This window comes from Fopius arisanus, unplaced genomic scaffold (assembly GCF_000806365.1).
Source record: "Fopius arisanus strain USDA-PBARC FA_bdor unplaced genomic scaffold, ASM80636v1 scaffold00094, whole genome shotgun sequence".
In the NCBI taxonomy this organism is placed as follows: domain Eukaryota; kingdom Metazoa; phylum Arthropoda; class Insecta; order Hymenoptera; family Braconidae; genus Fopius; species Fopius arisanus.
Window position 1 is genome coordinate 146,756 of NW_011887833.1, and position 27,487 is coordinate 174,242.

The window sequence follows — 27,487 nt, forward strand, 5'->3', positions numbered from 1 at the left end:
CGAGAAAATAAAAAAAAATCCAAGTTGTCTCACCACAATTGAGAACTTTTTCGAATGAATGAGTAAATCAGGGACAAACAGGGAGAAGACAAATGGATCGTGGGTAGTAAAGAGTCCATCGGAAAAATGGTGATAAAGAGACAAAATCAGTGACGGAAATGAATCGGAGTATTCGCATTGGACTTATCGTAATTGCAGTAAAGTACACAGTGTTAAGTTATTTTGCGTGGCGATATTTGAAGGGTCGAGTAAAGCCAAAACCTACGAGTGACAGTTGACAATTCTCAATTTTACGGTCCCAAAATATTAGAGGACAGTCAGGACGCAGCCTCCCAAGTCTGAGGATGGAGATTGCTGTATCCTGGAAGGTGAAAATCAGAGGTTGATACCAGAAAGGATTGACTAAAGTAGAGACTCAGTTGTGGGGGTGACGACTGACGAGCAGACACCCCCACCCCAACATTCCGTGTGGCGCCCCCTCTCTCTGGGGGTGAGAACTACAACGCCACTGGGGTCACTTTAACCCCCAGAACTGAGTCTCTACTTTAGTCAACCCTCTTTGATTGACAGCTTAGTTGACACAAATTGAGAGAGGGAAAATTCTTGAAACTGCGTCATAGTTGAATTTTTTATAATATTATTGTGGCAATATTTGGGTTTTCAACCATAATGCGTGTCTCTATGCGCAGAGTAAGTCCATTAACATTTTATTTAATTAGTCTAAAAGCGTTATGGCGACTGGTGCATTTTTTCCGCTTATAAAACTGCATGCTGGGAAGATTCACTAGCTGGGTAATGCAATAGGTCGTACTGTATCGATTTTTCCATGAGTCTCACTCTTTCTTTATTATTTACTGTGTTAATCATGGTTTTGGAGTCAATTACGTCTTCATGGTGGATGATATTTTTTTACTGACGCGGGTAATTTTTAATCCAACCTGTCACACCATTTGTTTAACTATTTGACGTTTATTTCTGAGGTTATGTTTTTTTTTTCTTCATTACGATTGTTGGTGATGCCATTGGCGAGAGATAAAAAATGTGCAGGTTTTAATTAGTGGAGAAAATATTGCGGGCAAATCAGCTTCGCACTTTATCCAAATCAAGTACTTGAATGTGTTGCAGAAAGTTTGAGGAATATAATGCTCACCTGAGATTTCAAGTTCTGGGATAAATTGTTAAGGTAGAAAAATGTATGGAGGTGGTGAACAGACGGTGTCGGAGCCCTGGCGCAAGGCTTTGGATCTGGGGACAACCGCAGATCCTAATGCAAATGCATCTTCTGATGATGATGACCATTTTTGCAAGCTTGTTTTATATAAGGAGATTCAAGATTCCAGGTGAAATTTATAAAAAATTTTTGGGTTATACTGATTGTAAGAGTTGTCAAAATTTTATCAAATTCACTTTCGGTGTCACATTCTAATTACGATTATTAAGAAATTTATATATATAATTGTTTCAGAGTACGAATATGGGATTTAGTGATACTGATACCGAATTTGGTGTTCCTTCTATTCATAATAGTGAGATCGAATCGTGCTAGGCTCAAGTTACGCGCAACAAGCAGCCCAATATATCTAGCATTTTACGGACTGGTTATATGTAACGTTGTAATATCAGTGATAAGGTGTGTGGTGTCAATGACAGTTAATGCAGCTACCGATGTTGGTGGAAAAGTTGACAAAGTGTTATGGGTGACAGTCAGATTTTTTCTCCTCTCCACAGAGATGAGCGTTGTCATTTTTGGATTAGCGTTTGGTAAGCTCATCGAATAGATTTTATTGGAGCGACATTGAGAAAGGTATTTTTACACTTTTAGGGCATCTGGATAGCCGTTCAAGTATTCAGAGAGTACTGCTGGCTACTTCCCTCATATCCCTAGCGTTTACGATAACTCAGGGTACACTCGAATTGGTTTTACCTGATGATACATTCCACATCCCAAGCAGAGACTTTTACGTATTTGGACACGGGGGCATGATGTTCTGGTTTTGCAGCAGTCTTGTATTCACACTTATATATCTTTTCATACTCATTCTACCGAGAACAAGACTGCGAGAGCGATTAAATCTACCTAGTAAGCATTATTCATTTCACATTGAATATATAGTTGTTGTATATTAAAAATACAAGTCCCTTGAATTTTCCGCAGAAGATATATGAATAAACCCAATTATTTTATAATGAAGTACTTGACATTAAAATTCCAGCAAAGAAAAGTTTTTACATTTACGTCGGAACCCTAGCTGCTTTGAATATGATACAATCAATTGGGGCAGGACTTTTGAATTACACCCAAAATTCAGCTGGACTGTGTGTTGTCGACTTGACGGCCGCCCTCTATCTGACGTTCTTCACTCCCCTTGTTTATCATACCTTCCTCTCAGAGGTCTTTGGGTAAGTTATAAATATTTATAATATATACACAATACTTTCCACGATTTGTGGTCGTTGTGCTGTTACCGAAAAGGTGGGAATGTCCACAGTGTATCGCAGCCATCAATTCAGTTCTCCTACAAAGCCCAGGTTGACGATGGAATGGAAGAGGACACAGTATCGCTGCCCCATCAGCAGAGCTTCTCATCATTGAAGACAGACAGTGACTACATATATCAGGTCCATACTCCGTCTATGCACATACCCTTATACCAGTCGCTCAGAGCAAAACCGCCCCCCGCCTTGAAGCAGCGAACCTCCCTATACTCCCTATCATCCAGGATGGATCCCAGGAACCCTCATACAAGTCGCTATAGCTCCCAAACAACTCTTTACGCCCTATCACCAGAGGCTAGAAAATTACGTCAGCGTAGTTCACAAATGAGTGTAGCAGATATTGCCGATCAGGGTGCTAATCTGGTATTATCGCCCAGTACAGCTAGTAATTTTATGTACACGCCCAAGGATAATGACAGTAGCGCCAATTTATTCACTGAATCAGATAGATCGAGTCTTGAAAATACCCTCAGTACATTGTCAGCTGATGCCAGTGATTCGAGTCGTCATACATCGCTCAGAATGACAGCTCAGGCAAAATTATCAATCAAGAGCCCCTCCACCAGTGTTTTACCCCCTCTAGAGAACAGTCTTCAGAATATACTTGACAGTGAGAATGACAGTAGCTCCAGGGCAATGCCAAGGCTGCCGAGGAGTCTGTCATCCGGTCGTTCAGTGAAATCACTCGATGTGGAAATTGGCAGGAATATCCCAAGTACATCGGCTTGTGATTCCTCCAAACGCGAAGGGGAGAGCAGTCGCGATAGGGATGTAGGTAGGGACATTGGCGGCCTTGGAGATTATTTACAGTCTATCCAATCACCAGTTTACCAAAGTCCGTTGGCACGGAGGGATAAGGATGATTCACACTCACCGATAGTTTGAAGGAATTTCGGTGTCAATTTGTCCCGAAGTAAATTACAAAGGGTGTTACGAATATTTCGCCAAAATTTTAGGCTTCGTTCGTATTTGTGATAATAATAGTTGATAGAGTAAAAGGGGTATCTTATGTACATATGACTAATGTCAATAAGAAATTTGCACAATTAATCAGTTGATTGGAATTAGTCCCTTGGAAATTATCGTATTCTATGGTGCATTATTGCCCTCAGACATGAGCTACAAGTATATCGAATTACATACTGCGTATTGTGGAGTATCATAAAAAAGCTTTAATTCCTCTAAAAGTGTAAATAATTAGCATGCCTAGTGGCTTATTAAATGTATTGAAGTAGCCAAAAAATGCACATGGTTTTTATTTATTTATCAAATACACGACAGAGGTGGGAGATTTTATTTGCGCCAATGATAAATCGAATCAAATGCATTTATTTATTATTTGAAATTATTCTGTATTACCTGTGAGATGAGATTGTGAGATTGTTTCAGTCGCTCACTGTCGATAATTTTCCTATCTTCATCTCTATATTTTCTCGTGCGCCTCTGTAATTTCCTGTGTGTGAACAATGTCCATCTAAAAGTGGCAGCCTACACACCGAAATCAAAATAACCCACCATCACGTTTGGCTTTTCCTCGTAGTCTGTTGAATTTGAGTTATTTCGTATGGTTGGATGTGCCATATACATCGTTTACACATGTGTTTTTTGCACTCGACGTGAACGTCGGCTTCAAGAATTTATTTTATTTAAAAAATGTTTTTTCTCCTTTTTTTATCGTTTGTTTTGTCTTTTTTTTTATTTCAGTGTGTTATGATTTCTATGGGTGCGTGTGATCTTTGGCATAGTATTTTAATCTGCATGTGGAGCACAGATATGAGACGATGATTTACACTGAAACCACTTCAGCAGTGAAGTGGTTAAAAAATGAATGAATTTAAACAAAAAAAATGTCTTAAGATCAATGTCATAAGCCCGTTGTCTGTGCTGCTGCTTCATTACTCAAGTGGATGTCTCTGATCGAAAATTAAAAGTCTGTTGTTTCAATGAGAAAAGGCAGAACGGTTTACAATGAGACGCCGAAATTGTAATTGATTTGTAGATGATCAGGAATCCAAAAGCGGAATTGTTTGTTTGTGCTTGCAGAATCACAGTGTCTATGACTCAACACAATTCGACACCCATGCAACGCCGGTCAACCCGCTTTATGCGGCTTCACTCCAGAGTCCAGATAGCATTACTGGTTACAGTATAGACAGTCAAGAGGCCCATCACCACACCACCAATGGTTACCAGCAATGAACGATGTTCATTCAATTCTATCCGCTAAAAACCATATTACCATAAAAAGTACTCAGATGGGCAACATCGGGTGGTGACTCATTTACTCGTGGTTTGTCATTTTATTTTTTTTCGTTTTTTTAGTTAAAAAGTCGTTAGTATTTACGATTCGATCAAAATACTCTAGTCGTTTTTACCGCTTTCCATGTCTCGAAAAATTCGTATTCATAGTTGTAATCAACTGTACTTGAAGTAAGTGAAGTAATGAAATAATGAAGAGTTTATCCCTGAGAAAGAATTAATCTAAGATTCGCTTCGGGGGTGAAAGTGAATTTAACTCGTCTGGTTTTATCACTTCACTATTGCGTTGATACTACATACGGGAAACAGTCGGGGAGGCTGTGAATTGTAACTGGAGTCAATCTAAATATTTAGATCCTGCGTTCTACATATGAGAATAGTGATCTATTTATAATTTTGTACTTAGAGACGAGTGAAAATTGTATCAATATTAACAGCAGGTGAACGGCCCAAATTGAATTGATTAGAAAGGAGTTTTTTTTTTTAAAGTTATCGAATGGAATCACCGTGAGATCAAGACTCCTCGGCCAATCGATAATTGAATTGATGAGATTTAGTGCAGAGACACTCTCTTCACATCGTTCTCGATTTATAGTTTTCCGTCCTTTCCAAACGTGTATACCATTTCCCCCGACACATCGATACGTACGAAAGGCGTTTGGAAAAGAAGAAAATGCAGATTATTCTTTGCTATTTTCTTACTTGTCCATCGGAAATTGCCTTAGGAAATTAAGGAGGGAGATCCACTGGGTTCACATGGAAAATTCATGACAAAGTTTATTTCAGTAGCAAACTGGTTAAAAGTAATGTATTTTTTTTTTTTCATTTTTGACGGGTTTTTAGAATGAATTGATCATTATATTATCATTTAAAAAGTATCAATTATACCAAAAATATCACAGCCAATTTACGTTTGGCCACTTCGCTATGAATTTGTATTGAAAATTAATTGGAGAATCCGCGGTTAATTAATAATTATGATAAAATGTTCCATCCAACTTGTATATAGTGAATTAAGGTGAAGAAGATAACTATTATTTAAAAATGTAATCGTCTGTAAGTTTGCAAGTGTGATCGGCTACTGAAGTAATTGATGTACAACGAACAATTGCACACTCGTGACGTTTTATCGGAAGTATAAGTTGAACAGTAGAAAAAACAAATAAAAATTAAAGGAACGGGTACGAAACGGTCGGATAATTTCCAAGATGAATAATCATCGCATTGATTCATATGAAAACGTTCGACGTTTGAAATTCTTCAGCTGTTGTGACAATTCTCTGTTAATGCATGTAAGTGCAGTGACAATGCAAGTTCCAGTGCAAGCGAAATCGAACATGTAGTAATAATTCATTTCTCGTGATATATACCAAAAACCAAAAAAAAAATCCATACCTAAACTGTCTAACAATATATCTAATCCCATCATCGATAGAAAAATTTCAATTCTTCCAATTCGGAGAACGACATGTATATACTATCATCTCGTAAAAGGTAGTGTACAAATTTTTGATTATATAAATCAAACGTAAAAATAAAATGAAAAAAAAAACGAAAAACCGTTTCCCATTGACGAAAATTTTTCTGTTATGGGGGGGAAGGCCACTTTGCCAACGTGAATTTTTGTACCTATCGAAGTGTCTCGATAGCAATAAATAAAAAATAATCCTAAGATAATTTATCATTTGAAAAATACTGCCAATAAACATGGTATTTATGTCGCATTCGAAATGTTACGTGTCTTCAAAGTTTTCACAGCGTTCATTTCGGAATCATCGTCATGACAATCGAGTGGAGGATGTGACGTAAGTGAATGTATATTATACACAAACAGAATATCAATTATTTGGAATTGACTTAACATTAACCCAAGGGTGTAACAACACTCGAACGATAACATAATTGATGAGTGTGTCATCACCGCGAATAACACTGGATGTCAGTGAAATTTCCATATTTTCTTCAAATTTCTGGCATTATAAAAATCTTTAAAATAATTCTATTCTGTTATGAAAGAACCCACCGACCGTACAACTAATCCACGAAAAAAAATATTCAAATGTCGTCAAGTGTATAGAACGAATATGAATTTGCATATACACTCCGAGGTTGATCAGTAAGTTGTTCATGCAAATCGAATGGAATTGGGTCGTTATCCACAGTTAATACATTTCGACTCAAAAATAACTCAACAGACTCCTTTCCCCGTCTTCTATCTCATACATTAATGGTGTGGAGGGTAAATTGGGCCTGATGCAATCAATAAACTTCACATCTCCTCGTAATCAAAATATTTTAGGATCTTTACCAGTGATATAATACGCTTAAGACTTCCACTGTCGTTGCTCAATATTTTTCAAACAATCAAATTAAGCGAGAGTACTCGTTCATCGAAAATTTGACATTTTTGACAGCCAAATGTCACGAATTAAATTGAGTGAGTTAAAATAAAACAGTGACGAATACATAGCAATTCCTGCTGAGTGTGCAGTTCAGGGGGAGATGTGATGCGAGGTCAAAAAAAAAACTTTCTCTCAACTAAAAACTCGGTCAATAGCGTGTGTATATCAACTCGAGATTGGTTATCTCCCAGTTTACCCTCGATAAATCCCATTATGACGCACCACAATCCATTATTCTTTCCAAATATAGTTTTTCCTCGTGGCAATTATACCATATTAAACTCCATCCACTAATATCTTTATCACTCTTCTTTTTGTTCCTCATCTGAACAGTAAACTTGCGACTAAAAATAATTCTCGGTAATAATGATGTTAATGACGTCACCAGCGAATTGTCAGAGTCGAAAAAAGTACATTAGTCGGTCAGTGGAAACTCAAGAGTGATTTTGAGTGGATGGAAAGATGATCAGGAGGTAGTGGAACTTATGATGAGAACGATTGAATGATTTATTTGACCGAGATTTGCGTCATTGCGTTATTTTCCTGTTTACTATTTCTATTAAAGTATGAGACACTTGTTTCTTACCTATTAAATTGTTGTACAAATATTATGGTGCGCTTTATATTTTTGAAGGAAGATGGAAATTCCAAGCGTCACAAACAGCTGCTTCCTGATTGGTTAGAGCGGACAACGCCTCGACACCTGATGCAAATAATCTCGTTGAATTGAATAAATCATCAATATTTCCACGAATAATTCATACTTACGTTGTGTTTTTATGTAATCACCAATGGATTGCTTGATAGCTGCCATAGGTACAGCCATATTTAGCCTAGGATAAAGAGTCCTGGATGTTATAATATTGCAAACAACCATTCCCAGTAATTCACCAGTTGTTGCTCTAACAATTGGCCCACCGCTGGCACCACTCTGAACACAACAGGTGGTCTGTAGCATGCATGCCGATGCCCTCGAGATATTTCCACGTGTTATTGTCGGTAGAGTTGAGGAGAAAAATGGATATCCAGCGCTAACCACTGGTTCACCTGGATGAATATGAAAAATAAAGTGATCGGGATAGAATTGGGGGGAATTATCGGAATAATGCCCACCATTTTCTGCCTCTCTATCAGCTATCTTGAGAGATCTCAGCGTGGGGTCCATCACTTGTGTGTCGACAATCAAAATGGCAACATCATATGCCTGTCCTCGTGCTGTACGATAAACCAATTTCGCCCACACGCTGGATATTGACAATGAAGATTTTCCATTAGAGCTCGAAGGAAAAACAACCCTTACGCGTCTTTCAGGCGCCTGGAATTTTTCTATTGTCTATTATCGTTTATCGTTAATCGTTTTGTGTAATGCCTGTATTACCACCTCTTTAACAACGTGGGAACAAGTGAGAATTGTTCCGGTAGGACGATCGAGAATAATTCCACTGCCCCACTCAGCTCCACACCGCACTAGTACCACACTTTTATCCAACCACTCTGCAACTCATCCTAATTAATACCTGCCCTATTGGCATTCCCATTTTCATCTAGTTATCCATTGAGAAAAAAAAAAGGTCTTACCGGTGAGGCTGGAATGGACATCAGCATGAGAGCTAACAGAATTTTCAATGTTCTCATGCTTATTGAGAAGATTCATCAGACAGGGAAAGAGACGGGCAACAAGCGTGTAATCCACCCACTCACCCCGGCACCAGCTCAGGGAAGCAATCACCATCCCACATAAGAGTTTGCTTCCGCTGAGGTGATGAATAAAAAATATCATAACGAAAAGTGAATGGAGCAGAACACCATCATTAGATACCATTGACACAAAAATCACCTTGGAGGAAATTATTCCAAATGACGTATTTCAATGATTCCGTGAAATATATAATGAGAATAAATTGTCTTGCAGATGCCTCATCACTCACAATTATAATTGAAAATAATTGCCTTTAAAACTTACTTTGTTGTTATGACATACACTGGACCACCCTCACATCCAGGAACAGCATTTGCGTCGGTCAGCATGACACAATCATGAGTGCCAAGGGCATTGCTGACTATTCCACGGGAAATTGAATCAATGAAGACGGGATTCCCAAATGGCGTTGATTCAATCAACATGTCAACTCCTCTTCTAGGAGTTTCAAGGAGCTGGCAAATACGCAACAAATGAGTCAGGCACTCTTCTGCCTCCAATATATCAGTTGAAGTGAATTCCGCTTGTTCATCCTTATGCAAACGCACGAGTAAAAATATCGTCAACAGAGCTTTGTCTGTTTTCTCGGAATTTTCATCGAAACTCCATCCGTGGAATAAATTGTCAAGTGTGTCAGAGAGAAGAGGACATCGCCAGGCGGCGCAAATTGTTCCACATGTCTCGCTGATTTTAGAATCTTCCACTGATCTCTCATTTGTTCCCATTGCCCTTGGAGCCGCTCTTGACGTCACGCTGACCCTAACATTGGTTATTTTTTGGGGGACAGGGATGCACGTTAAAATGGCTGGTTTCAGGCTACGAATTAAATGGAGGGCATCGTTATCCTTGTCTGAAGTTGTTGTGTAGAGAAGTCCACTGGTTAAAATCCACGTGTCGTTAATTTTTATTCCAGACACACCGCGAACCTCACTGGAGGCTCCTTCGGTGAAAGATATGGAAACACTGGTGGCATCCATTTATTATTCACCCTATTTACACAATTTTTTTATCTGAAAAATTGAATGAAAAGTGCGTGTCAATGGAAAATGAGAATGAAATTTGAGAAATTAATCATAGCCGATACAATACAAATTATTAAATTGAGATGTTCAATGAATTCTGCATCAATGGAAATATATTGATATTTTCTCGGTATAGAGATGATAAAAAAAAAATTGATTTTTGTAAGTGAAGCGGTGTCTGGTAGCAGAATGCTACCGCTGCTCCATTTTTATCAATTATAAATGGATAAAACCAGATGGGAAAAGAGAATGAAGAATAAAATTGAGTGGAAAATAAGCTGAGTCACGGAGTTGCTAATAACTCGAGGATTTTGCATTTTTGTTGGTGATGGAGGCACGAATCTTCTCGGAAGCTGGAGTCTGGTGATTTTTAACGAATAAAAAAAAATGCGATGCACGCGATACTAGTTTGTAGAATAGCCAATCGTATGAGTCAGTGATGTTATGTGATGCAAATGAATGAGTGGATGAAAAATGAGAGCTAACGTCGAATGATTTTGCAACTCGGCATCATCAATATCACGAGATATGGAGAAATTCCGTGATGCAGGAGGCAGATTTATCTCTCATCATCCTCATTTATTGATTACGTCGTCGTCATCAGACTCTGCGTACTTCAGATGATAATAAAATATTCTTGTGAGTTATGATTTCAACTGCCTTTTCATTGCTACCATTCAAATTCTTTGTCCCCCTCTTAGTACGTCGTAAAAAAACTGGTCTATAATTATCTCCACTTTTTCTAACGTAATTATTTTATGAACGTGTAATAAACGTTAATTTGTATTGCAGATTTTAAATGATTATCATGTATATATACACCACTCGGAGCTATTTTAAGTGGTTATTTCGTTACTCTATATGAAGAGAAAATGTGTTGTGAATTACCCTTGAATTTCAGTAAGTGTCTATTGCATTGATCTCTGAGGAATATTACTCAAATTCTTGTGTCAGTTGTATTCGGAAACGATTCCTAAAAAGATTATCCAACTCTGTGACGCAAAACCTCTCGTCGTCTCTGTAAACTTGGGAGGAGTTTTTTTTAGAAGTCTCTCATCTGCATTATTTCCCTGTGATAATTTGTCGAGGAGACTTTGATTTCCTTTGGCAGTTGTTGGGATAAAAATAAAATGAAAGATGGCATGTGCGACGTCTTCCCTTTCGTCGCATTCCCAGTAAATTATAGTTATTTGAATTAGCAAGTATTCAGAGCTCCAATCACAGAAATTCACAGCAGTCACACACGCTCTCTCAGATGAATTGCCCCTCCCGCGCTCCCTCCTCTTTCACAACATTTCCATTTTATTTTTCTTCACATGTTCTCATTCATCAATGCGACTGTTAGAAAATTACACTTGCAATTGAAATAGCAATTGAATTGCAATGAAGAGAAAAATTTTCCCGTTAAAATTATTTATAAATAAATAAAATGGATGAAAATTTTATAAATAGACATAAGTGAATCATTGAACGAGTGATAAAGTGCGGAGATTCCGTTGTGGATAATTAGAGGCTTGTGTATACGAATGCCTTCGGTGAAGAAGACGGTTTGTGTTAGGATGCTGCACACCAAGCATTCGTGGAACAAACGTCTGACGTTCCTTTCTACTCTACCCCTTCTCTGCCAAGCCCCCTTTTTACACTGAGCATTAATTTTCATTCACATTCGTAGCTGTTTCAATTTCATACATGTGTTTTTTTTTCCATTGAGTAGTACGGTGAACCTCATAGCTTCCACCCTCATTTCGCTGTGATAATCACGTGAAATTCAAATATAAACAAGAGGGGGTAGGAACAATGGAGGTGAACTGACCGAGTATATCATAACGTGAATCGACTTACATGAAATTCAACACTTCATTCCTTATCAATATGAATTTACGTTGAATCGAGAGGAAAAATTTGAATTTTAAAAAATTGACTTGCGATTTTTGATGCGAAAAAGAAAATCCCTTCATCTTTCTACGCAGAATGGTAGATTCGTTATATCGTTAGCCTTGGCATGTGAACGAGTGTACTGAGCTAGTTTTTGCTGATAATACAAGCGAATAAACCTCATGTGTATGTCGGCAGACCGCTTGGCACCTCCCTCCTGACAACTTGACTCTCAACTCGTTCACCACGACATCCAAGACATCCAAGACATACCAACGCCTCTCCTTCGACCATAGCTTGCACACGACATTCAGTAAATCATCTTTTACCCCTATACAATCCTTGAAAATTCACATGTGTCCATCAAAAGATAAATGCCAACCACGATTTAAGTAGTAAAGAGATCCGTCGAGTCAGCCTTGGAGAATGCATAATCAGCCAAATAACTTGAAATCAATTTCATCGATAATTGCAGCGACAATTTTCACACAAAACGACCACTAAACTTCACCGCCAAGGTCAAAACACCTATAACAATCCTCGGAATTATCGGAATAAAAAAATTGGCAGCTATTCAGTCTGGTAATTGACTTCGAGAGGAAAAAAAGTGGGGAGAAAAAATCGAACGTTCTAATATTTATCCTTAGGTACACAGGTATTACGGTTTTATCTAACCGAGAAATCGTGGGTCGGCATCTCGAATGGAGACTATAATAGAAGATAGAGAAGCGACAATATGTCATGTGATAAGTTATGAAGGGCGACCTTTTCTGAGAAAACACATACAGAAATGTTTCAAAAATGATTTTACCTTCTCACCAACGCATGTTATCTTGTGCCAGAAAAATTCCTGTGTCCAAAAGTCATTTTGAACGGTCGAATTGTTAAAGAATTGTGCTATTTTTGTTTTTTTTTTTTTTAAATATACCACATACTAAGTATTATTGGTAAAAGACTCAATGACAATTTTTCAATATATTTTTCTGTACAAGAGGCACAAGACGTTGGTGTCAGAGCGAACTTGAGATAGCTAGACAGCGTGGCAGCAAGCCGGTAGGCACGGCATTTACTCACACAAATGTCATTCACACATAGACGGAAAATAAGTGATCGAAAATGAACTAAAAAAGTTGAAACGACTTGTTGCAGGCGAATAAGGTTTTCGAGTAGCGGGGAATGTAGCTCGCTAGTTTGAGTTAAATATTCCACGTTCGAATTCCGTGGATAGAAATTCCACTGAGGTTGAATATTTGTCAGACAAAGAGGGGAGGAATGAACGAGTGCACTGTGTGTGCAGGCCTGGGTGCAGGCTTGAGCGCAGGATGAGAGGAGAGAAAGGGGAAACTGTTGGCGATAGACAGCGTGGCAGCGACACAACCGATAAAACGGGGATAAAAAGAAAATAAAATTTAAAAAAAACAACATACTAATGGGAAGAAAAAGAATACCTAAGAAGAATCGAGTCACGTATAGGCGAGTTGGCGAGCGTACCTTCACGGATACCATACATTGAGCGAATGCAATCGACCGACGCGTTTCGCATCCAAGTAATCGGCTGAATTAATGCCCGAGGCCGGACACTGCGCGATAGATTACACCGCGAGAAATCCCATTCCACTGTGGAAATTCTATGGAAAAATATTGAGAGTGATGAGTGGAAATATGTCCTCGACGTTAACATATATACATGGAAACCAAAAAATATCAAAAAATTCGTCGTTCCTCACAGAAAATTCATGCAAAAAAAAAAATCAACACGTCGCATGCGTTTTGTCACATCCCAAATTAATGGCTTTCTTTAAGTAGAAATACTCGACTATTTGACTATTTTATCTCGATTCATTGATTCACTGATAATGAACCATTGAACGTCACTGAAGATTCGGAGAACATAGGCATTTGTCTAGGTTTTAATCTTTCCACTAATCCATGTTTTTCATAAACGACAATGAAACGTATTTTTTACAAGGTCTTAACTTCAATGGGGAATGATAAACAATTGAGAAAATGAACTGTCAATTCAAAAAAAAATTTCGTCAGTGGACATTGGAATTCCCAGAGGTGAAATTAGCTAGGAATTAAAGGCGGAAGTTGGATAAAAATATCATACGCTACATCCGTCCTCGATACTGATAAATCTTATACTGTTACATATGCATAATCGCAACTCAATCTTACCGAGAAGTTACACTCAAATATTTCCCACGATCATAGCATTGATAGCTCTTGTAAGAGCGAAATAATAAAGGAAAATCCGCGTAAACAAAAGTAAAAAGAGAGTGGCATGAATAAAAATAGTGAGATAAAAAATTGCAAGTAAAATCGATAGGATTTTAGAGGCGATTGTCAGGGTGAAAGTAAAACGTTTCTAATTTCGGATATATATCTTTAGAATGCATGAGTTACATTTTATCACATGGTGGTAACATAATATGAACTAAAATGCCTATTGAGGTGGCATGTCTATTGCCACACATTGCTTTCCCACTATTGACAACTATTTGCACGAATTAAATATCCGTTTTCATGCGGCTTACGTATAGAATGCGACAGGAATTGGAAAGGTGTACGCCGGGTGTCTCTGCGTGATGAGAATGAAGATTTCACGATGCACTGGAGAAATCGTGGAAAAATCATTGAGGGATATTTTTTTTTATTGAAAAAAATTTTTTTATTCTCTCTTTCAATGTTCGGAATGACTGGGGGATGAGTAATTCAATTCAATCATTTCATTTCCATAATTGTTGCTTTCGGGCAATTGACAGGAATTTTTCTAATTCACCTGACTTGCCGGACAGGACAATTAAATTTGCTGTACCAAAGGGAATTGCTGTTGTTTTTCCACCTTTCTACCAGTGTTTGAGAAAATCTGTCTTTTCTATCATCCATTCGGGTTTGTTGCCCTTTTTAAATTTTTCTATTCAAACACTTGACATTTCTGAAGGTTGCCATGATATCCCCGGAACGACGGGAAACTTCACAAATTATTTATTGTTTTTTTATTGATGTTATATGATTGTCAATTTTTCCTTCGTGCCTATTGAATTCTAGAGAAATGAGTCGAGTCTGAGCTCATCCCTCGACTCGAAGTTAATTTCACATTCATGACCTTTCCCAGAGGCTAATGCCGGCTGATACGCGTGGAGGCAACCCCCTTCGACTTGGAAGATGAAAAAGCCGAGGATCGCATGGAGCAGAAAAAAAAAACCAAATAAAAACAAACGACACATGTTATTACGAAGATTGCAGAGTCCATTTGTGGCGACACTCATGACCGGAGCCACCGTTACAATTGGGTCGTCGGATTGGGAAGGTGGGGTCGTTCTTCACATGCGTCGACATATGCCCGATACAACTGTATTTGTAGATAGTTGGAAAGGGAAGACCAGCAGGAGCAGAAAAGAGAGAAAAAAAAACAAGTGCACGAGAGAGAAAGATAAAAAAAGAGAGGGTGGCGAGTCTGCTGACGGTATATTAGGCACAGGACGTCGCGACGCCCTCGTCACAACCCCATTCGAGAGCCTAGGAGTGTGTTGTCTCGTGTTTGATCAACAGGTGAACTTGTGAATACAAGAATAAGTGGAATTGAGGTGAGTGAATGCTATTCACTGTTATTCAGAACAATTCAGTGATTAAAGTGTTACTCACATGACTGCTTCACCTTAAATCCCTCTTACAAAGGATTACCTCTCAAAAGTATTGGACTCAGCTATTGCTCATTTGACGTTTAAAAAGTCAGCAAATTTCCCTGCGGGATGTAAGTTTAATCTGCTGCTCCTCATTAGTATTTTTTTTCTTTCTTCGACCACTGAAAATTATTTTTTTTTCCAATAATTATGAAAATTCCACTGGAAATTAAATCCTGTTAACACATACCCACCATTTCACCACTTTCAGTTGTCTCTCATATTTTCAATAGTGCAAACTTTTTTCAATGGTAGAAAATAGGTAGACTCCAGCGATTTGAAAAATTCATTCATTGACCAATTCCGAAGTAATCCTTTTTCAAAGTGTGGAATCTCTTCCTTTCCCTCGGGTTCCCTCAAGAGAGAACTTGGAAAAGCGTCCAGCTGTCTGCGCGATGTTGTTTAATTGCGCCTTAATTCGTGTCAATTGACTGCATTTCACGCTCCATGCACCAGCTTTCGCATCAACTGTTGAATAAAGACATGAAAAACAATTTATAATGGTTTTTTTTTGTTTCCATTTTTTATTGACCGTTGGTTCGCGGAACACCGGAAAACATCACTGACGTTGGTTTCTCAAATGATTCAAATTGTTTGTTTCACTCGGCGGAATTTTTCACTTTTCAATCAAGTGTCGTCATCGTGACTTTGCTAATTTTTATTTTTCATAATGTCACGATTGCGAGGATTGTCGTCATTTATTTGATATTGTTGGAAACAACTATCAATTATTAACAAATTGATTTGGGATAGATAAATCAGACTGCCGATGAAGCCTTTAATTTGGTTGGAAATTCAAATATTGCAAGTCACATTATTTCCGTCTTTTACATCGCATTTTTGTAAAATAAAATGTTGGAGAAGATTTCGTCAGACTCAATGGTTTTCTAAGAAAGAATCGTCGGTTCTTCGACTTTGATCATACGTACTTGAACCCTCATTAAAATCAGTGAATGTTTTTTCGTCACTGACGTCTATTATGTTTATTTCCGTATCTTCCGACATCAATTATCGCAATGTCTCCCTCTCATGTTGTTTCAATTAGCTCATTCATTCAATTAGTCCATTCGTTATTAATCAAAACGTCATTGATCGGGTAGGACGGGATAAAAAAAAAATTGGCAAAAAGAATAAAATAAAAGGCAGTTGAGAAGACAAGAACAATTGAGCCGACGGTTGCAGCTTGTCTCATCATTGACGCGTTTCACTTCTGGCACATTCATTACTGTCAAATAGGGGGAAAGAAACTTAAGAGGCGATAAATTATTTAAGTTCAATCAGTAAAACAACGGCTAAACTGAGGCTGATAAACAACTATAGCCAGCTTGTTGTCATTTCACTGGCATTATACATACTTTCACAACTGGAAAAATAATCTCGAGTTGAATCAGTACGAAAAAGGAATTGAATTGTATCTAGATTAAACTGGTATGAAATCATTTTCATGTCGTAACTAACAATTTTCAATGGTCACTCTTCATTGAGAAAAACGTTGTTATCAAGTCATCCTAAAAGGTCACGTACAAGTAATGTTGAACGTTAATTTTCTTAAAAAGGACATCAATGATTGTCACGTGCAGGTGTCACGTGGAAGTGCAGATAAATGTGTCCACCAAACCGTTGTACGTACACTCGGGACCCATAGCATTTACTTCTTTCATTCTCTCTATTTTTTCCCCCCTTTTCCATTTTGATTAATTTCAAAATTCATTTGCCTATTTCTCTTGAATAAATTTTTTCTTCTATAAGAATTGCAATTTCTTTTTTTTAAAGTGCATGTGCAGTTGTAATGCAAATATCACAAAGAGCAAGAGCAAGAGCAAGAACAAGAGCAAGAGCAAGAGCAAGAGCAATCACGAGAATTCGTTACGGAACTCTGAAGGCAAGCTACTTTCCGTCCTCAGGGTGGTTGGTGTGTTATTTATAGCCCACCTTCTCCGTTCAGTTTTCATAACGCAGTGAAACACTAAAGAGTATCTATCCACCATGAATCTCCTTGTACATAATCATCACCACAATTACTAATTACCAGAAATACTCATCGTATTAAATTTTTATAACAAATTAATTTTTAATACCGAAGTAACTTTTTCTTTCCACAACTTTTTCCAGTGGCCATCATTTTTTGATGGGGTACTTCCGGGTAAAAATAGTCATTCTCATTATGAGAGAATTGTGCATGTTATCTGTCACTGAAATTATTCAATGAATAATCCCTTCTCAAATTATTTTTTTGGAAAAATGCTACACCCTTTTTTTAAAATCATTAAATTTCGTCAGAAATAGTGCTCGTAATAGTGCGTGAACTCGTCTTTCTCGCCCAGTTAAAACCTTGGACTCAAAAAAATATAGGATTGGTCTTGTAACGATAAATTGGACGGTGCCACAAAAGCATTGCTGGGAGACACATTGTACAGTTGGGTATCACCGATGCACTGTTCAACGAGTAACTAACACAGTGACAGTAATTTTTCATTTTTTTTTTTTTCACTACCAGCGGAGGGTCCCTTAACCGTGTTAAGTGCCTACTCGACATTGCAAAGTACAGACACTCGATTCAACTTGAAATATTTTCCAAGAGCTGGAATAATACTCCTGCCAATTGATCCTTCGAATGGCGTCGAACTTCGAGGCAAAAAAAAAAAATGAAAAAATGAGCAAATAAATTTTTTAGCCGCGCAAATGACGGGCTCCGGAGGAAGGGTCAATAGTTTCAAAGCCAATACTATATATACAAATCCCTTGATAGAAAACACAGTGGATGTCGTTTATCTCTCTATTTCATTGGGAATCTACAATGGATGTGTCTCTCTTGAATAGCCGATGTGTATAGAGTAAAGAGGCGCGCGCGTTTTACGGTTCTGTCTGCGGCATCTGCCAAGCCTCGACAGTCTGCATTGTGCGACGATACATTTTAAACCTCCTGTGTCATACGCTCTAATCTCTTGTAATATTTTATATTATTTTATTATGCTGCATCGGTTGAATAATTAACGAGTACACTATCAGTTATTACGCGGAAAATCAATCAAGCGTATGTAGTACATAGAAATGAATAAACTGTCTAATTTGCCAACATTTCTCCTAATCGAAGAACATTTAAATCTATCAGTGATAGTGGAAGTGCGGAAGTGGAATAATTGAAATTTATTGAATATTTGGAATAGTTGGAGTAAAATGAGAATTACTAAAAATTCTTATTGATGATTAAATAAACATTGTGATAAGTGAGTGTTCGGATGATTGGACTGAAAGTACTAACGGAAATCACGGCGTGAGAAAATCGTACTGACGGCGCTAACTGATGCACAACGCCGACTGGCACGGATACGGACATTAAAGTCATCAGACTCATAGAGGTCCAGCTACTGATAGATTCTTTGGGGGTCGTTGGTACGGGAGTGTGTGTAAGCACAGAATTGAAATTAAATTGCCACCATTTTTTAATTCGGTATTTGATGACGGTGGAATTGTCCTATGCTGATAAATCAGTGAAATCGGTGGAGTGCGAGTGAAATTTGTAAATTCACTTGGGGCTTTTAATCGGTGCGAAAAATTAGCGGAAGTCGTACTTAATGTGATTGCAAGGTAACGATGTATGAGGACGACTGATCGGGTGAATCGGGTAAATTGGATTCAATAATTAGGGATTCTCGGTTGCGATATGGAGTGGATCGCGGTGTGTCGGCGTAAATTGACGATTTATTACGTGGGTCTTGAGAGTGAAATCGGTTAAAAGCTGCGCGGACTAATTTTTCATGTGTTGGGATACGTTTTGGTTATTTGTTTTAAACGTACGAATGATCGTCATCGTTGGGCACAAGGTGAGAATTTTAATTATTTTAAATTCAATAAAATTGAATTATTGGATGCGGATGAAATATGGATGCGTATAGTTACAGAAAGTTTGATATCTATCGGCATTGAGTTGAGATAACGGCTCCACCGTTAGATCGTACGATAGGAAGTAGGACCATATTATTTCCAACCCGACAATAACGTCGTACAATACTCAATACATGGAAAATTAAAAAAAATATTACCAGTGGGTGGCTGCTAATATTTTTTTATCACCATACTTTTCCAAATTTTGATATTTTATAGTCATCCTTTTTCTGTGTAATCCATTCTCAATAATTTCCAACTGGTTAAACCCATCTTAATTACACCTTTTTTTTATTCACATTCTGATTATTCCATTAATCACTGATTGTTCTTTTCCATCTTCTTTGTCACAGAGAAACTCCGGGAAAATCATCTAATCACAATGTAATGAAATGCGAATGTACTCGTCATTAATTGAAAACCGGAAAAGTCCATGGAATAATTCACGAGGGAATTGTTTAGCTGTAGAACGCAATGGGATCATACCGTATGAATGATGTCATTGAAAATACAGGGAAATTCCCTACCATTACTCCCTACCATTACTCCCTACACCAGCCATTTTGCCAGTTCATTTTCTATTCCCGAAAATTGATAATCTGTCAATTATTGACTTTGCACCGATCCTTTTTATAGCCATCAACCAATTCCCTCCATAATCCGTATATTATCACACGAAAAAATTTCATCGTCACTCCATTAATATTAAGTGGGGCTCGATCGTATGATTGATGGTTTAACGTTGCGCGAGAGTAAAAGTGGTTTTATATATCGTATCAAGTACGAAACGCATTTTGGTTCATAACTCGGACCCATCAAAGGCCCAAGTAGTTCATTCCATCACACCTCCAATTCCCTCTCCCCGTGGCAAACCGTCATTTTCGCCTTCATCAGTACTAAAGAAAAATGTACAATTATTTGAATGACGCAATCGGGTTGATGCAACGGTGACTTTGAATTGCACAGTTATTCCCTTTTTTTTTTCCATTCTGGAGTTGAAATGCTGAAAAGCGAAAGGAAGTGCAATTCTCTGATTTTCTAATAATTCCCAGTGTAAACCCCAGTAAATTGACATTTCGCTAGATCCTCTGCTTTCATTGCTAATTGATATTGGATTTAATTAGGTGGGGGTGGGCGATGGTGAAAAAAAAAACGAGAGATAAAAGTGGGAGGGAAAAGATATGAGAAAAATTAATAAATTAATCAATTAATTAGATAGAATAAAATATGGAAAAAAAGGGAGAGAAAGAAGAAAAAGGAGGCACGACGAGGCAATCGGAGGAATAACACGCGGGGGGTCTTTGCCACCCGATAGAGGAGGGGAAAGTGGGGAGTGTTGGGTAGAAACGACGAGATCTGATTGGTTCGCGCCTCGGCCATATTATAAGCAGCGAGCTGCAGTCCGCGCTAGTTAATGTTAGTCCGAACCACCAAGTGAGTCGCATCCGACGATCGTCAATGCGCGCGCGTTTCAATTTAACTTTTATCAACAATATTTTTTGTCAATTATTTCAATCGATTCAATTTATTCAGCTTGTACACCTCAATTGATTCAATCGATTCAGCCTACACCAGTGGCCTTTTATTTTCAATTGATTTCATTTGATTGAAACTGAAAATTTTTTTTTCTATCATTGAGATTTCAGTGGGGCTTGCTATCTCAATCGGAATTGCGTGTTTATTTCTTCAAGTGTCAGTGAACCTGTTGGAGAATCCCTGGATCCAAGTGTCCATTTTCTTCCTGGTGTCATTGAGGATAATTCGCTGTGCCAAGTAACTGATAAAGTAAGTGTCGAGTGAGATGAAGAATTGAGGGAAGAGTTTGGAAATATCGTTTCAGTAGTGAAGTGATACGACCGAGAAGGGTAAATTATACTTGAAGATGAGTTTATGAAAAATAGCATGGAATTGGATTGAGATTGCCGAGTCCTCAGAACTACTTTCTTGGCGAGTTATTTCTATTACGAAGATCCTTAGAAAAATTTTTTTAGCTATACCCTCGGCTCTGAGATATTTATCAATGATTTGGAGTCGATAAGAGAAAACAGTAATTCAAGTAAATGGACATATTTCAAATAATTTCCAAATATTTTCCACAAATTTATCACGAAAAATTTTATCTAATAAAAAAAAGAACTAATACGAAACGCTCTTTTGAATTATGAATTTTCTCCAATGTTCATTTTAAATATTAAGAGTCTTTTCCTTTCCGTATATTCATAACATATCAACGAATGATGAAATGTGTGAAAAAAATGCGCATAGTGTAGGCCACCCTGAGAATAGCGTTGACTTTGAAAATTGAGCAACACTCCCCATGCGCCCTACAAAAAAAAAATGACTACATCGCTAGGTATACCCAGGAACAGGGTGATACCATTTTTTTTACGTAACTGAAATACGATATCGCGGGAATATTGAGATAAGGTCGCGAGGGATGCGGTATCGATGTTGCCTCGTATTATATATACTCCATTTCATCCGGCGGCAGCTGACTCACAAATACATAAAAATTGTCAAACACACCCCCGAGACATTCCCCTTTGACGCTGAACCTCCCCCCATTACCATACCTCATAATCACCGAAAATCCGAATAAATCGAATAAAATAAATGATAAATCGCGGCAATATAACACAACGAGAAACAGATATGATTGATTGAGACACGAGACTATCGCATGACAATTCCTCAGTATCCAGAGGTATCAATTGGGCCTTTGATTACGAAATAATTGCGAGAATCATTTGCTTCCGTGTTTATTTTAATCACGCAAGCACAATGAATCACTCCCAAGAAGTCCCATAAATTCGCGCAATATGACGGGAGAGGGAGAGAATGAAAAAAAAGTCTCTACTCACACCGGGGTTATCTATTTTTGGAACTCATTCATAAATCTCGGCGCCTACGATCCAGCAGAATTATTTTCTACCACCTGTAGCTTGGCCCATACCCTTTTCCCTCCCATCTTCTGTCTACATCACCTCAAAGTCACTCTCTCGCAACTTCTTGTACATCGCACACCTTTCCACATTCCCTCAACAAGTAGTGGATAAAAAATTCGTGTCTTCTACAATAATTCCATTATGATTAACCTATTCCAATTCCAATTAAAATAATTCCTAATTACTGAAGAAAGAAAAAATAAATAAAGGAAAATTCACTTCTGGGAATGGCCTACATCCTGCAAATCCCTGGACTTGAACTATTTTTACACCTCTTTTTTCCGAATACCTGCGTCACTACAATTTTTTCCGCTTGTTCCTTTGACTTTTCGTCCAATTTGAATATTCAAATGATTCTGCGAAGGCGCCTTCCAGCCTTTCAATTAGTCCATTCCAATTTTTTTCTTTTATTTTGATTTCATTCTCCGAGACATGTTGACACGTGGCGCAAAATATCTCAAAGCGCCAGATGACACTCGAAATAATGAAAAGAAGGGAAAAAAAAAAATCATCAAAGTATGAGAGAGAAATGGACATTTAGCGCTGTGTCAAGGCCCAACAATGCTTTTACTCGCGCATATAAATTGAGTGGTATCAAAACGTATACAAACAGGGAATGAATTCACGGTCCCTTTGATCTCGGGGTCAATGGGGAGCAGCTGAGTGGAAAACGAGAGCCCAACACGTGCGTCAATTCCAACACGTGGTTCGCTACAGTTGGATTCCAGACGATCACTGACCACTGATCGATCGATTGATCTATTAACAGCAGATCAATTCCCCTTGCGAACAGAAATACACGGGTTGTGAAAGAAAAATAATTTTTCAACAACCATTTAAGGAGTATTTTACGATTTGGTCAATTGAATTATTATTGCGATAGCAGATCGAGAGAAAAAATGAATAAATTAATAACTGAACTAAGTGGATTGCCTGGAAAATCAATCGTCTCCGTGGATTCGATTAAAACAGCGTCAATTCATCGAAGTCTCACCGGATATTGAGTAAAAAAAAAATGTTATGATGAATTGAATAAATAATGGAAGTAAAGAATGGTAGATAGGCTGGGTTAAGTGATAAACATTACGAGAAGATACGAAAAAGGGAGAAAGGCGTCGGGAGGTTTCTCGGAATGCCAGCTGTAGGACGCCAAGCTGTCTGCCGGAACATCGATCCCCACCACTTGTCTTTCATGTATACGTGATAGCGATCCCGAGCGATTCTGCTTTAGACTCCACTCCCAATACCAAGAGATTGCAATGAATAAAAACGGGGAAGAGGGCAAACGTAATCCTCACTCAATTTAACCCTCTTTTCACCCATCCACCCCCTCACTCCCACTCACCCACTCCCCACACTTGCCCTCCAGCCGGTTAACAGAGATCGCTCTGTCCTACATATCTGGTACACACATACGTACACTTGGATAAAATGAGAGGAGGCAAATACTCAAGTATCCGCGAATAACAGCTGTCGTGAATAGTTTGAATAAACCGAAGATTAAAAAAAAATTAAATAAAAAATTATTCCGCACTGGATTATTGTGTCGTGGAGATGAAATAATTCTAGCCGGCATTTATTTTTATTCGTTTCGGCTAAAGTTTGGGCTCGATGCCGTCAAATTATCAATGCACTCGATTGTTTACTTTCTCGTATATACTATATATAGGAATAATATCGCCTTTGATTTAAATGGCTTGGAAATTTTCTCCAGCAGAACCAAGAAGCCAAGACGAGGGTCTTATGGGTCCCATGAAACCCATGAGCTCTCCATGGGCTCTACACTCGAGACTATATTGCGAATAAATCTGCCACGCTCTTCTTGATCGTGAAAATAAGACTGAATGGATCATGGGAGCTGAACAGAGGAGTCTCTGTTAGTTTGCCCACGTCAATGAATTTTTCCTCTCCATATAAAAATATTGAATAAAAATTTGAGAGGCGAGGGGGCGAAATGAAAAAAATGCTTTGAATTGTGAATTGTTTGGTGGTTTGGTGTGGCCTCCTCGTGAGGATAAACGATCTCGTCAGCGTTTCGATGATATTTCATTGATATTGAGAGATGGATCAATTATATCGTGTCTATGATATGTGACTGGACTTTTACATGGGACTGGGTTCGTTGACACCGAGAGAGCACTCGGCGAACAACCCAGTGCCGTGACTTGGATTTATACTTAGATCCAGAGGACACGTTTGCCTTCATGAATTTTTTATTTATTATTTTCTACCTCCTCTTCCTATCTCATCTCACTTGAATCTGCCCTCGAAGGGAAGGTCAGGAGTTCGAAATGACTTTGGTACACGAGGTTGAGGGGCATTTTCTTTCATTTTTACGTATATTATTTTTACGGTACGTTTCATTATGCGGTATTCATGGCGATACGGGGAGAGTTGAGGAAAAAATTCATTGTACATGCTAGGTGAATAGACACACCTGTTGAACATTCCAGTGCGGAATACATCGCGCCTGCGCCACTCAGTGTTTTAAAGTGACGAGTGCCACCATGGATGCCACCTCTATTTGCGTACTGATCAGAAATCAGATGATTGATGATGAGATGAATTTTCTCAAAACCCAAGAAATTTCAAAATCACTCTGTCTTCTTATTTCAATTTGAAATAATAAAGTTTCTCTTTCTCCACACCACTAAATACACAAAAATATCATTCATTTAATAATCTCTTTCTCTCCCATATGCATTCCTCCCCATTGAAATTATTCAGCATCTAATAAACATTGAGCTGTCATAGGTTAATAAAACCATATTCATGCATAATTATCCATCGCCAATTGACGTCACAGAATCATTAAATCTCTATTAATAGTCTCCTCAGATTGAGCTTTATCGTATTCCTCAGAGCCTCCAATTCTCTTATAAATTGATTTGCGAATGAAGATTGAACTTGTCCAAGTGGTCCCCATGGCCCTTGACTATCCTGGTCCGGATGGTAAGACATCAATGAAAGCCAAGCCGACACATCTTTATCGGCTTTCAATTCTCCTTCCTTTCATTAAATCCATCTCTATACTCTCGTTATTCTCTCCCATTGCACCGTTGAAACCGGACAAGATCATGAAGGCATCTGTAAACGCAGACCATACACCTGGGTGGCGATCTTCACTCTTCTTTTTATCCCCCTCCTCTCTAAATCCTTTTTATTTCTCTCTTTCTCCTCTTGTCGTGTATTAAATTATCGTCCTGGTGATCTTGGAAGAAGGAGTCGACTGGGATCGTTACTTTTCCGCGCTGGCGGCACACACCGATCGAGGACGTGCCAGAGAGTTTATATAAAGGAGATTCTACAATCGATGTAACGCAACCTTAACCCATAATTATTAAGACTATTGCGAAAAACTTTTTTCACAATTGCTCGAAATAATTGCATCTATTTAGCCCTATCTATCATTTATTTGAAAAAAAAAAAATTAAAATATCAATCACTTCGGAGTAGGGACTGATTATAAGTGTAAAAAAAAAAGTAGACGAGTTTTTAAAATTCATCTGTTAAAATTTGATCTTGATAAATAATCAAATGTAAAGAGGATTTTCAAATTTCACCGCGGTCTTGCCTTAACTCGCGATCGCGCACGCGCATCATCTCTTACCGTACGTTCAACTCTCGTACGACCTCCTGCATTGCAACTCCATAGTAAAAAAAAATCAAAAAACCTATATATCCGTCTCTCTCTCTCTCTCTCCTCTCTCTCTCTCTCTTTCCCTCTCTCTCGAAAAAAATAACAAGTGGAGCGATTAATGGGAATTTTCAGACACAATTATAGAATTATAACCGCCAGTGGGGAGAAATAAAGAAGACGTCAAGGTAGAAGGACGTCTCGGATAAAAGACACGAGAGTTTGTGGTATATTATCCAGAGTGAAATAGCATGAGACCTGGAGAAAAACTAAAAATGAAAAGGGTGTGTGGAGAGGGGGAATGAAAAAACCGTCAAAGAGGCCTGCCGCTGGCTCGTTGTCGGCTGATTTACGGACGTCTTCTTTTTGGCCACCACCGGTGGATTGTGGATAGTGGGTAGTGTATGGGCTCGAGGGGGACGATGAGGGTTAAGAGACGGTGGGAGGGAGGAAAGAGGTCTGATTCTATCTCTCTTCATCTCTGGGACTCTCTCCTTTTCTTTTACCTTACGGTATATAGCGTGTAAGGCATATCAAATGGCATATGTTATGTGGTACATGAATATGCCCACCGGGTCGGTCGGTGAAGCGCCTAATTAGAGGCCCACTCCCTCTTTCTTAAAAAGTTATTCAGTCGGTTATGTGTGTACCTCTGTGAGGAGGGGTGATCGAGCCATTACGCGTGCGACAACACACGCTAGTGTGTAAAATCCTTTTTCCCCTTTTCCCCTTTTTCCCCTTTACCCCTCCTTCCCTCATTCCCATCTCCTACATCGTTTTTTACTTATTAATTCTTTTATCCTCTTTCCCCCCCAACTTCATTCCCGCGGATCGACTCGCCCAGTCGTGAAGAGGCAACTCCTTCTCACGATTGAGTCATCCACCACGGGAGGGACCACCTGGTGAGGAGAACCGATCTATATAACGATACCACGTCAACCCCACCTCCTCTGACTTTTTATTTCACCTTCCTTTTCCCTCTCTGTCTCCCTCACTCTTCATCTCTTCAATTCTTCTTTCAATTGCAGCCAGTTAAAATCATTTGACATATATAATTTTTTTTAGTCCTTCCCTTGGGAAGGACTGGAGAAGACGAGAGGATATGTAATTTTTCTCTCTTTTCTCTATTTGGAAATGTTCAGCGTGAAGTTGAGTAGCAAATTAAAGTATTGAAATAAAAATACGAGGGGTATGATAGTCAAGTACATCTTGACTGTCATACCCAAGTGGGTAGAGCTGGCAAACCAGAGCACCTTGATTTTTTTTTTATCGCTCCCACCATTTTCCCCTGATTTTTTTTTTCTTTTTTAATGCCATGGGGCACTTGCAGATTGTACACCTGTGTATACCTGGCCATGCACCCGAGGAAAAGACCTCACCTGTCGAGCCAACCGGTCTCTCATTGACTTTTTATTTATTTAACATCTACCTTCCCTATCTATCCAATGTATCAAACTATTCGTTATAAGCGCTTTCAGTGGTTACAACACGACACTCAATATTTCTCGCAATTTTTTTTTTCTCCCACAATTAGCCAACTCCTTATCATCATAAGTGGTGAATGTTATTTTTATGAGTGTT

General features: G+C 38.4%; 3 protein-coding genes across 17 annotated transcripts in view; 2 read left to right on the forward strand and 1 right to left on the reverse strand.

The window, feature by feature from the left end:
* Positions 1-15,483, reverse strand: part of LOC105270749 (peroxisomal leader peptide-processing protease) — a 38,810-nt gene extending 23,327 nt beyond the window's left edge. The window contains exons 1-8 of one of the 4 annotated variants that reach the window (XM_011311886.1): positions 15,402-15,483; positions 9,121-9,866; positions 8,736-8,911; positions 8,539-8,651; positions 8,271-8,472; positions 7,926-8,204; positions 7,744-7,860; positions 1-361 (exon numbers count right to left, since the gene is read on the reverse strand). In XM_011311886.1, the coding sequence (XP_011310188.1) occupies positions 7,778-7,860; positions 7,926-8,204; positions 8,271-8,472; positions 8,539-8,651; positions 8,736-8,911; positions 9,121-9,833 (1,566 nt within the window). In that variant the 5' untranslated portion in view covers positions 9,834-9,866; positions 15,402-15,483 and the 3' untranslated portion in view covers positions 1-361; positions 7,744-7,777. Of the gene's footprint in view, positions 362-4,633; positions 4,720-5,577; positions 7,861-7,925; positions 8,205-8,270; positions 8,473-8,538; positions 8,652-8,735; positions 8,912-9,120; positions 9,867-15,401 lie in introns of those variants that run through there. The other 3 variants (XM_011311884.1, XM_011311887.1, XM_011311885.1) reach the window with 3 other exon arrangements.
* Positions 280-6,477, forward strand: LOC105270750 (transmembrane protein adipocyte-associated 1 homolog). Of its 5 annotated transcripts, XM_011311892.1 has the most exons (7): positions 490-690; positions 1,126-1,340; positions 1,466-1,761; positions 1,823-2,080; positions 2,214-2,400; positions 2,490-2,619; positions 4,540-6,477. In XM_011311892.1, the coding sequence occupies exons 2-7, from the start codon at positions 1,192-1,194 to the stop codon at positions 4,693-4,695; spliced, it is 1,176 nt and encodes a 391-aa protein (XP_011310194.1). In that variant the 5' UTR covers positions 490-690; positions 1,126-1,191; the 3' UTR covers positions 4,696-6,477. The 5 variants fall into 5 exon arrangements, with proteins under 5 accessions (XP_011310191.1, XP_011310192.1, XP_011310194.1 ...); XM_011311889.1 differs by lacking the exons at positions 490-690; positions 4,540-6,477 and adding an exon at positions 280-368 and having other exon boundaries at positions 2,490-3,743; XM_011311890.1 differs by lacking the exons at positions 490-690; positions 4,540-6,477 and adding an exon at positions 294-381 and having other exon boundaries at positions 2,490-3,743.
* The window catches only part of ITP (ion transport peptide), a 26,052-nt gene continuing 4,738 nt past the window's right edge, over positions 6,174-27,487 (forward strand). The window contains exons 1-2 of one of the 8 annotated variants that reach the window (XM_011311878.1): positions 15,326-15,343; positions 20,964-21,109. Coding sequence is in view for 2 of the 8 variants with exons in the window: in XM_011311875.1 (XP_011310177.1) it covers positions 19,198-19,263 (66 nt within the window). In the remaining 6 variants the exon portion in view is untranslated. Of the gene's footprint in view, positions 6,250-15,183; positions 15,344-15,429; positions 15,511-18,368; positions 19,264-20,734; positions 21,110-27,487 lie in introns of those variants that run through there. The other 7 variants (XM_011311877.1, XM_011311882.1, XM_011311880.1 and 4 more) reach the window with 7 other exon arrangements.

Bases quoted from the DNA above. Each gene is read 5' to 3' on its own strand.
- LOC105270750 (XM_011311889.1), top strand. From the start codon at position 1,192: ATGTATGGAGGTGGTGAACAGACGGTGTCGGAGCCCTGGCGCAAGGCT. The intron at 1,762-1,822 runs GTAAGCTCATCG...TTACACTTTTAG, and splicing joins CATTTTTGGATTAGCGTTTG to GGCATCTGGATAGCCGTTCA. The intron at 2,081-2,213 runs GTAAGCATTATT...TTAAAATTCCAG, and splicing joins AGAGCGATTAAATCTACCTA to CAAAGAAAAGTTTTTACATT.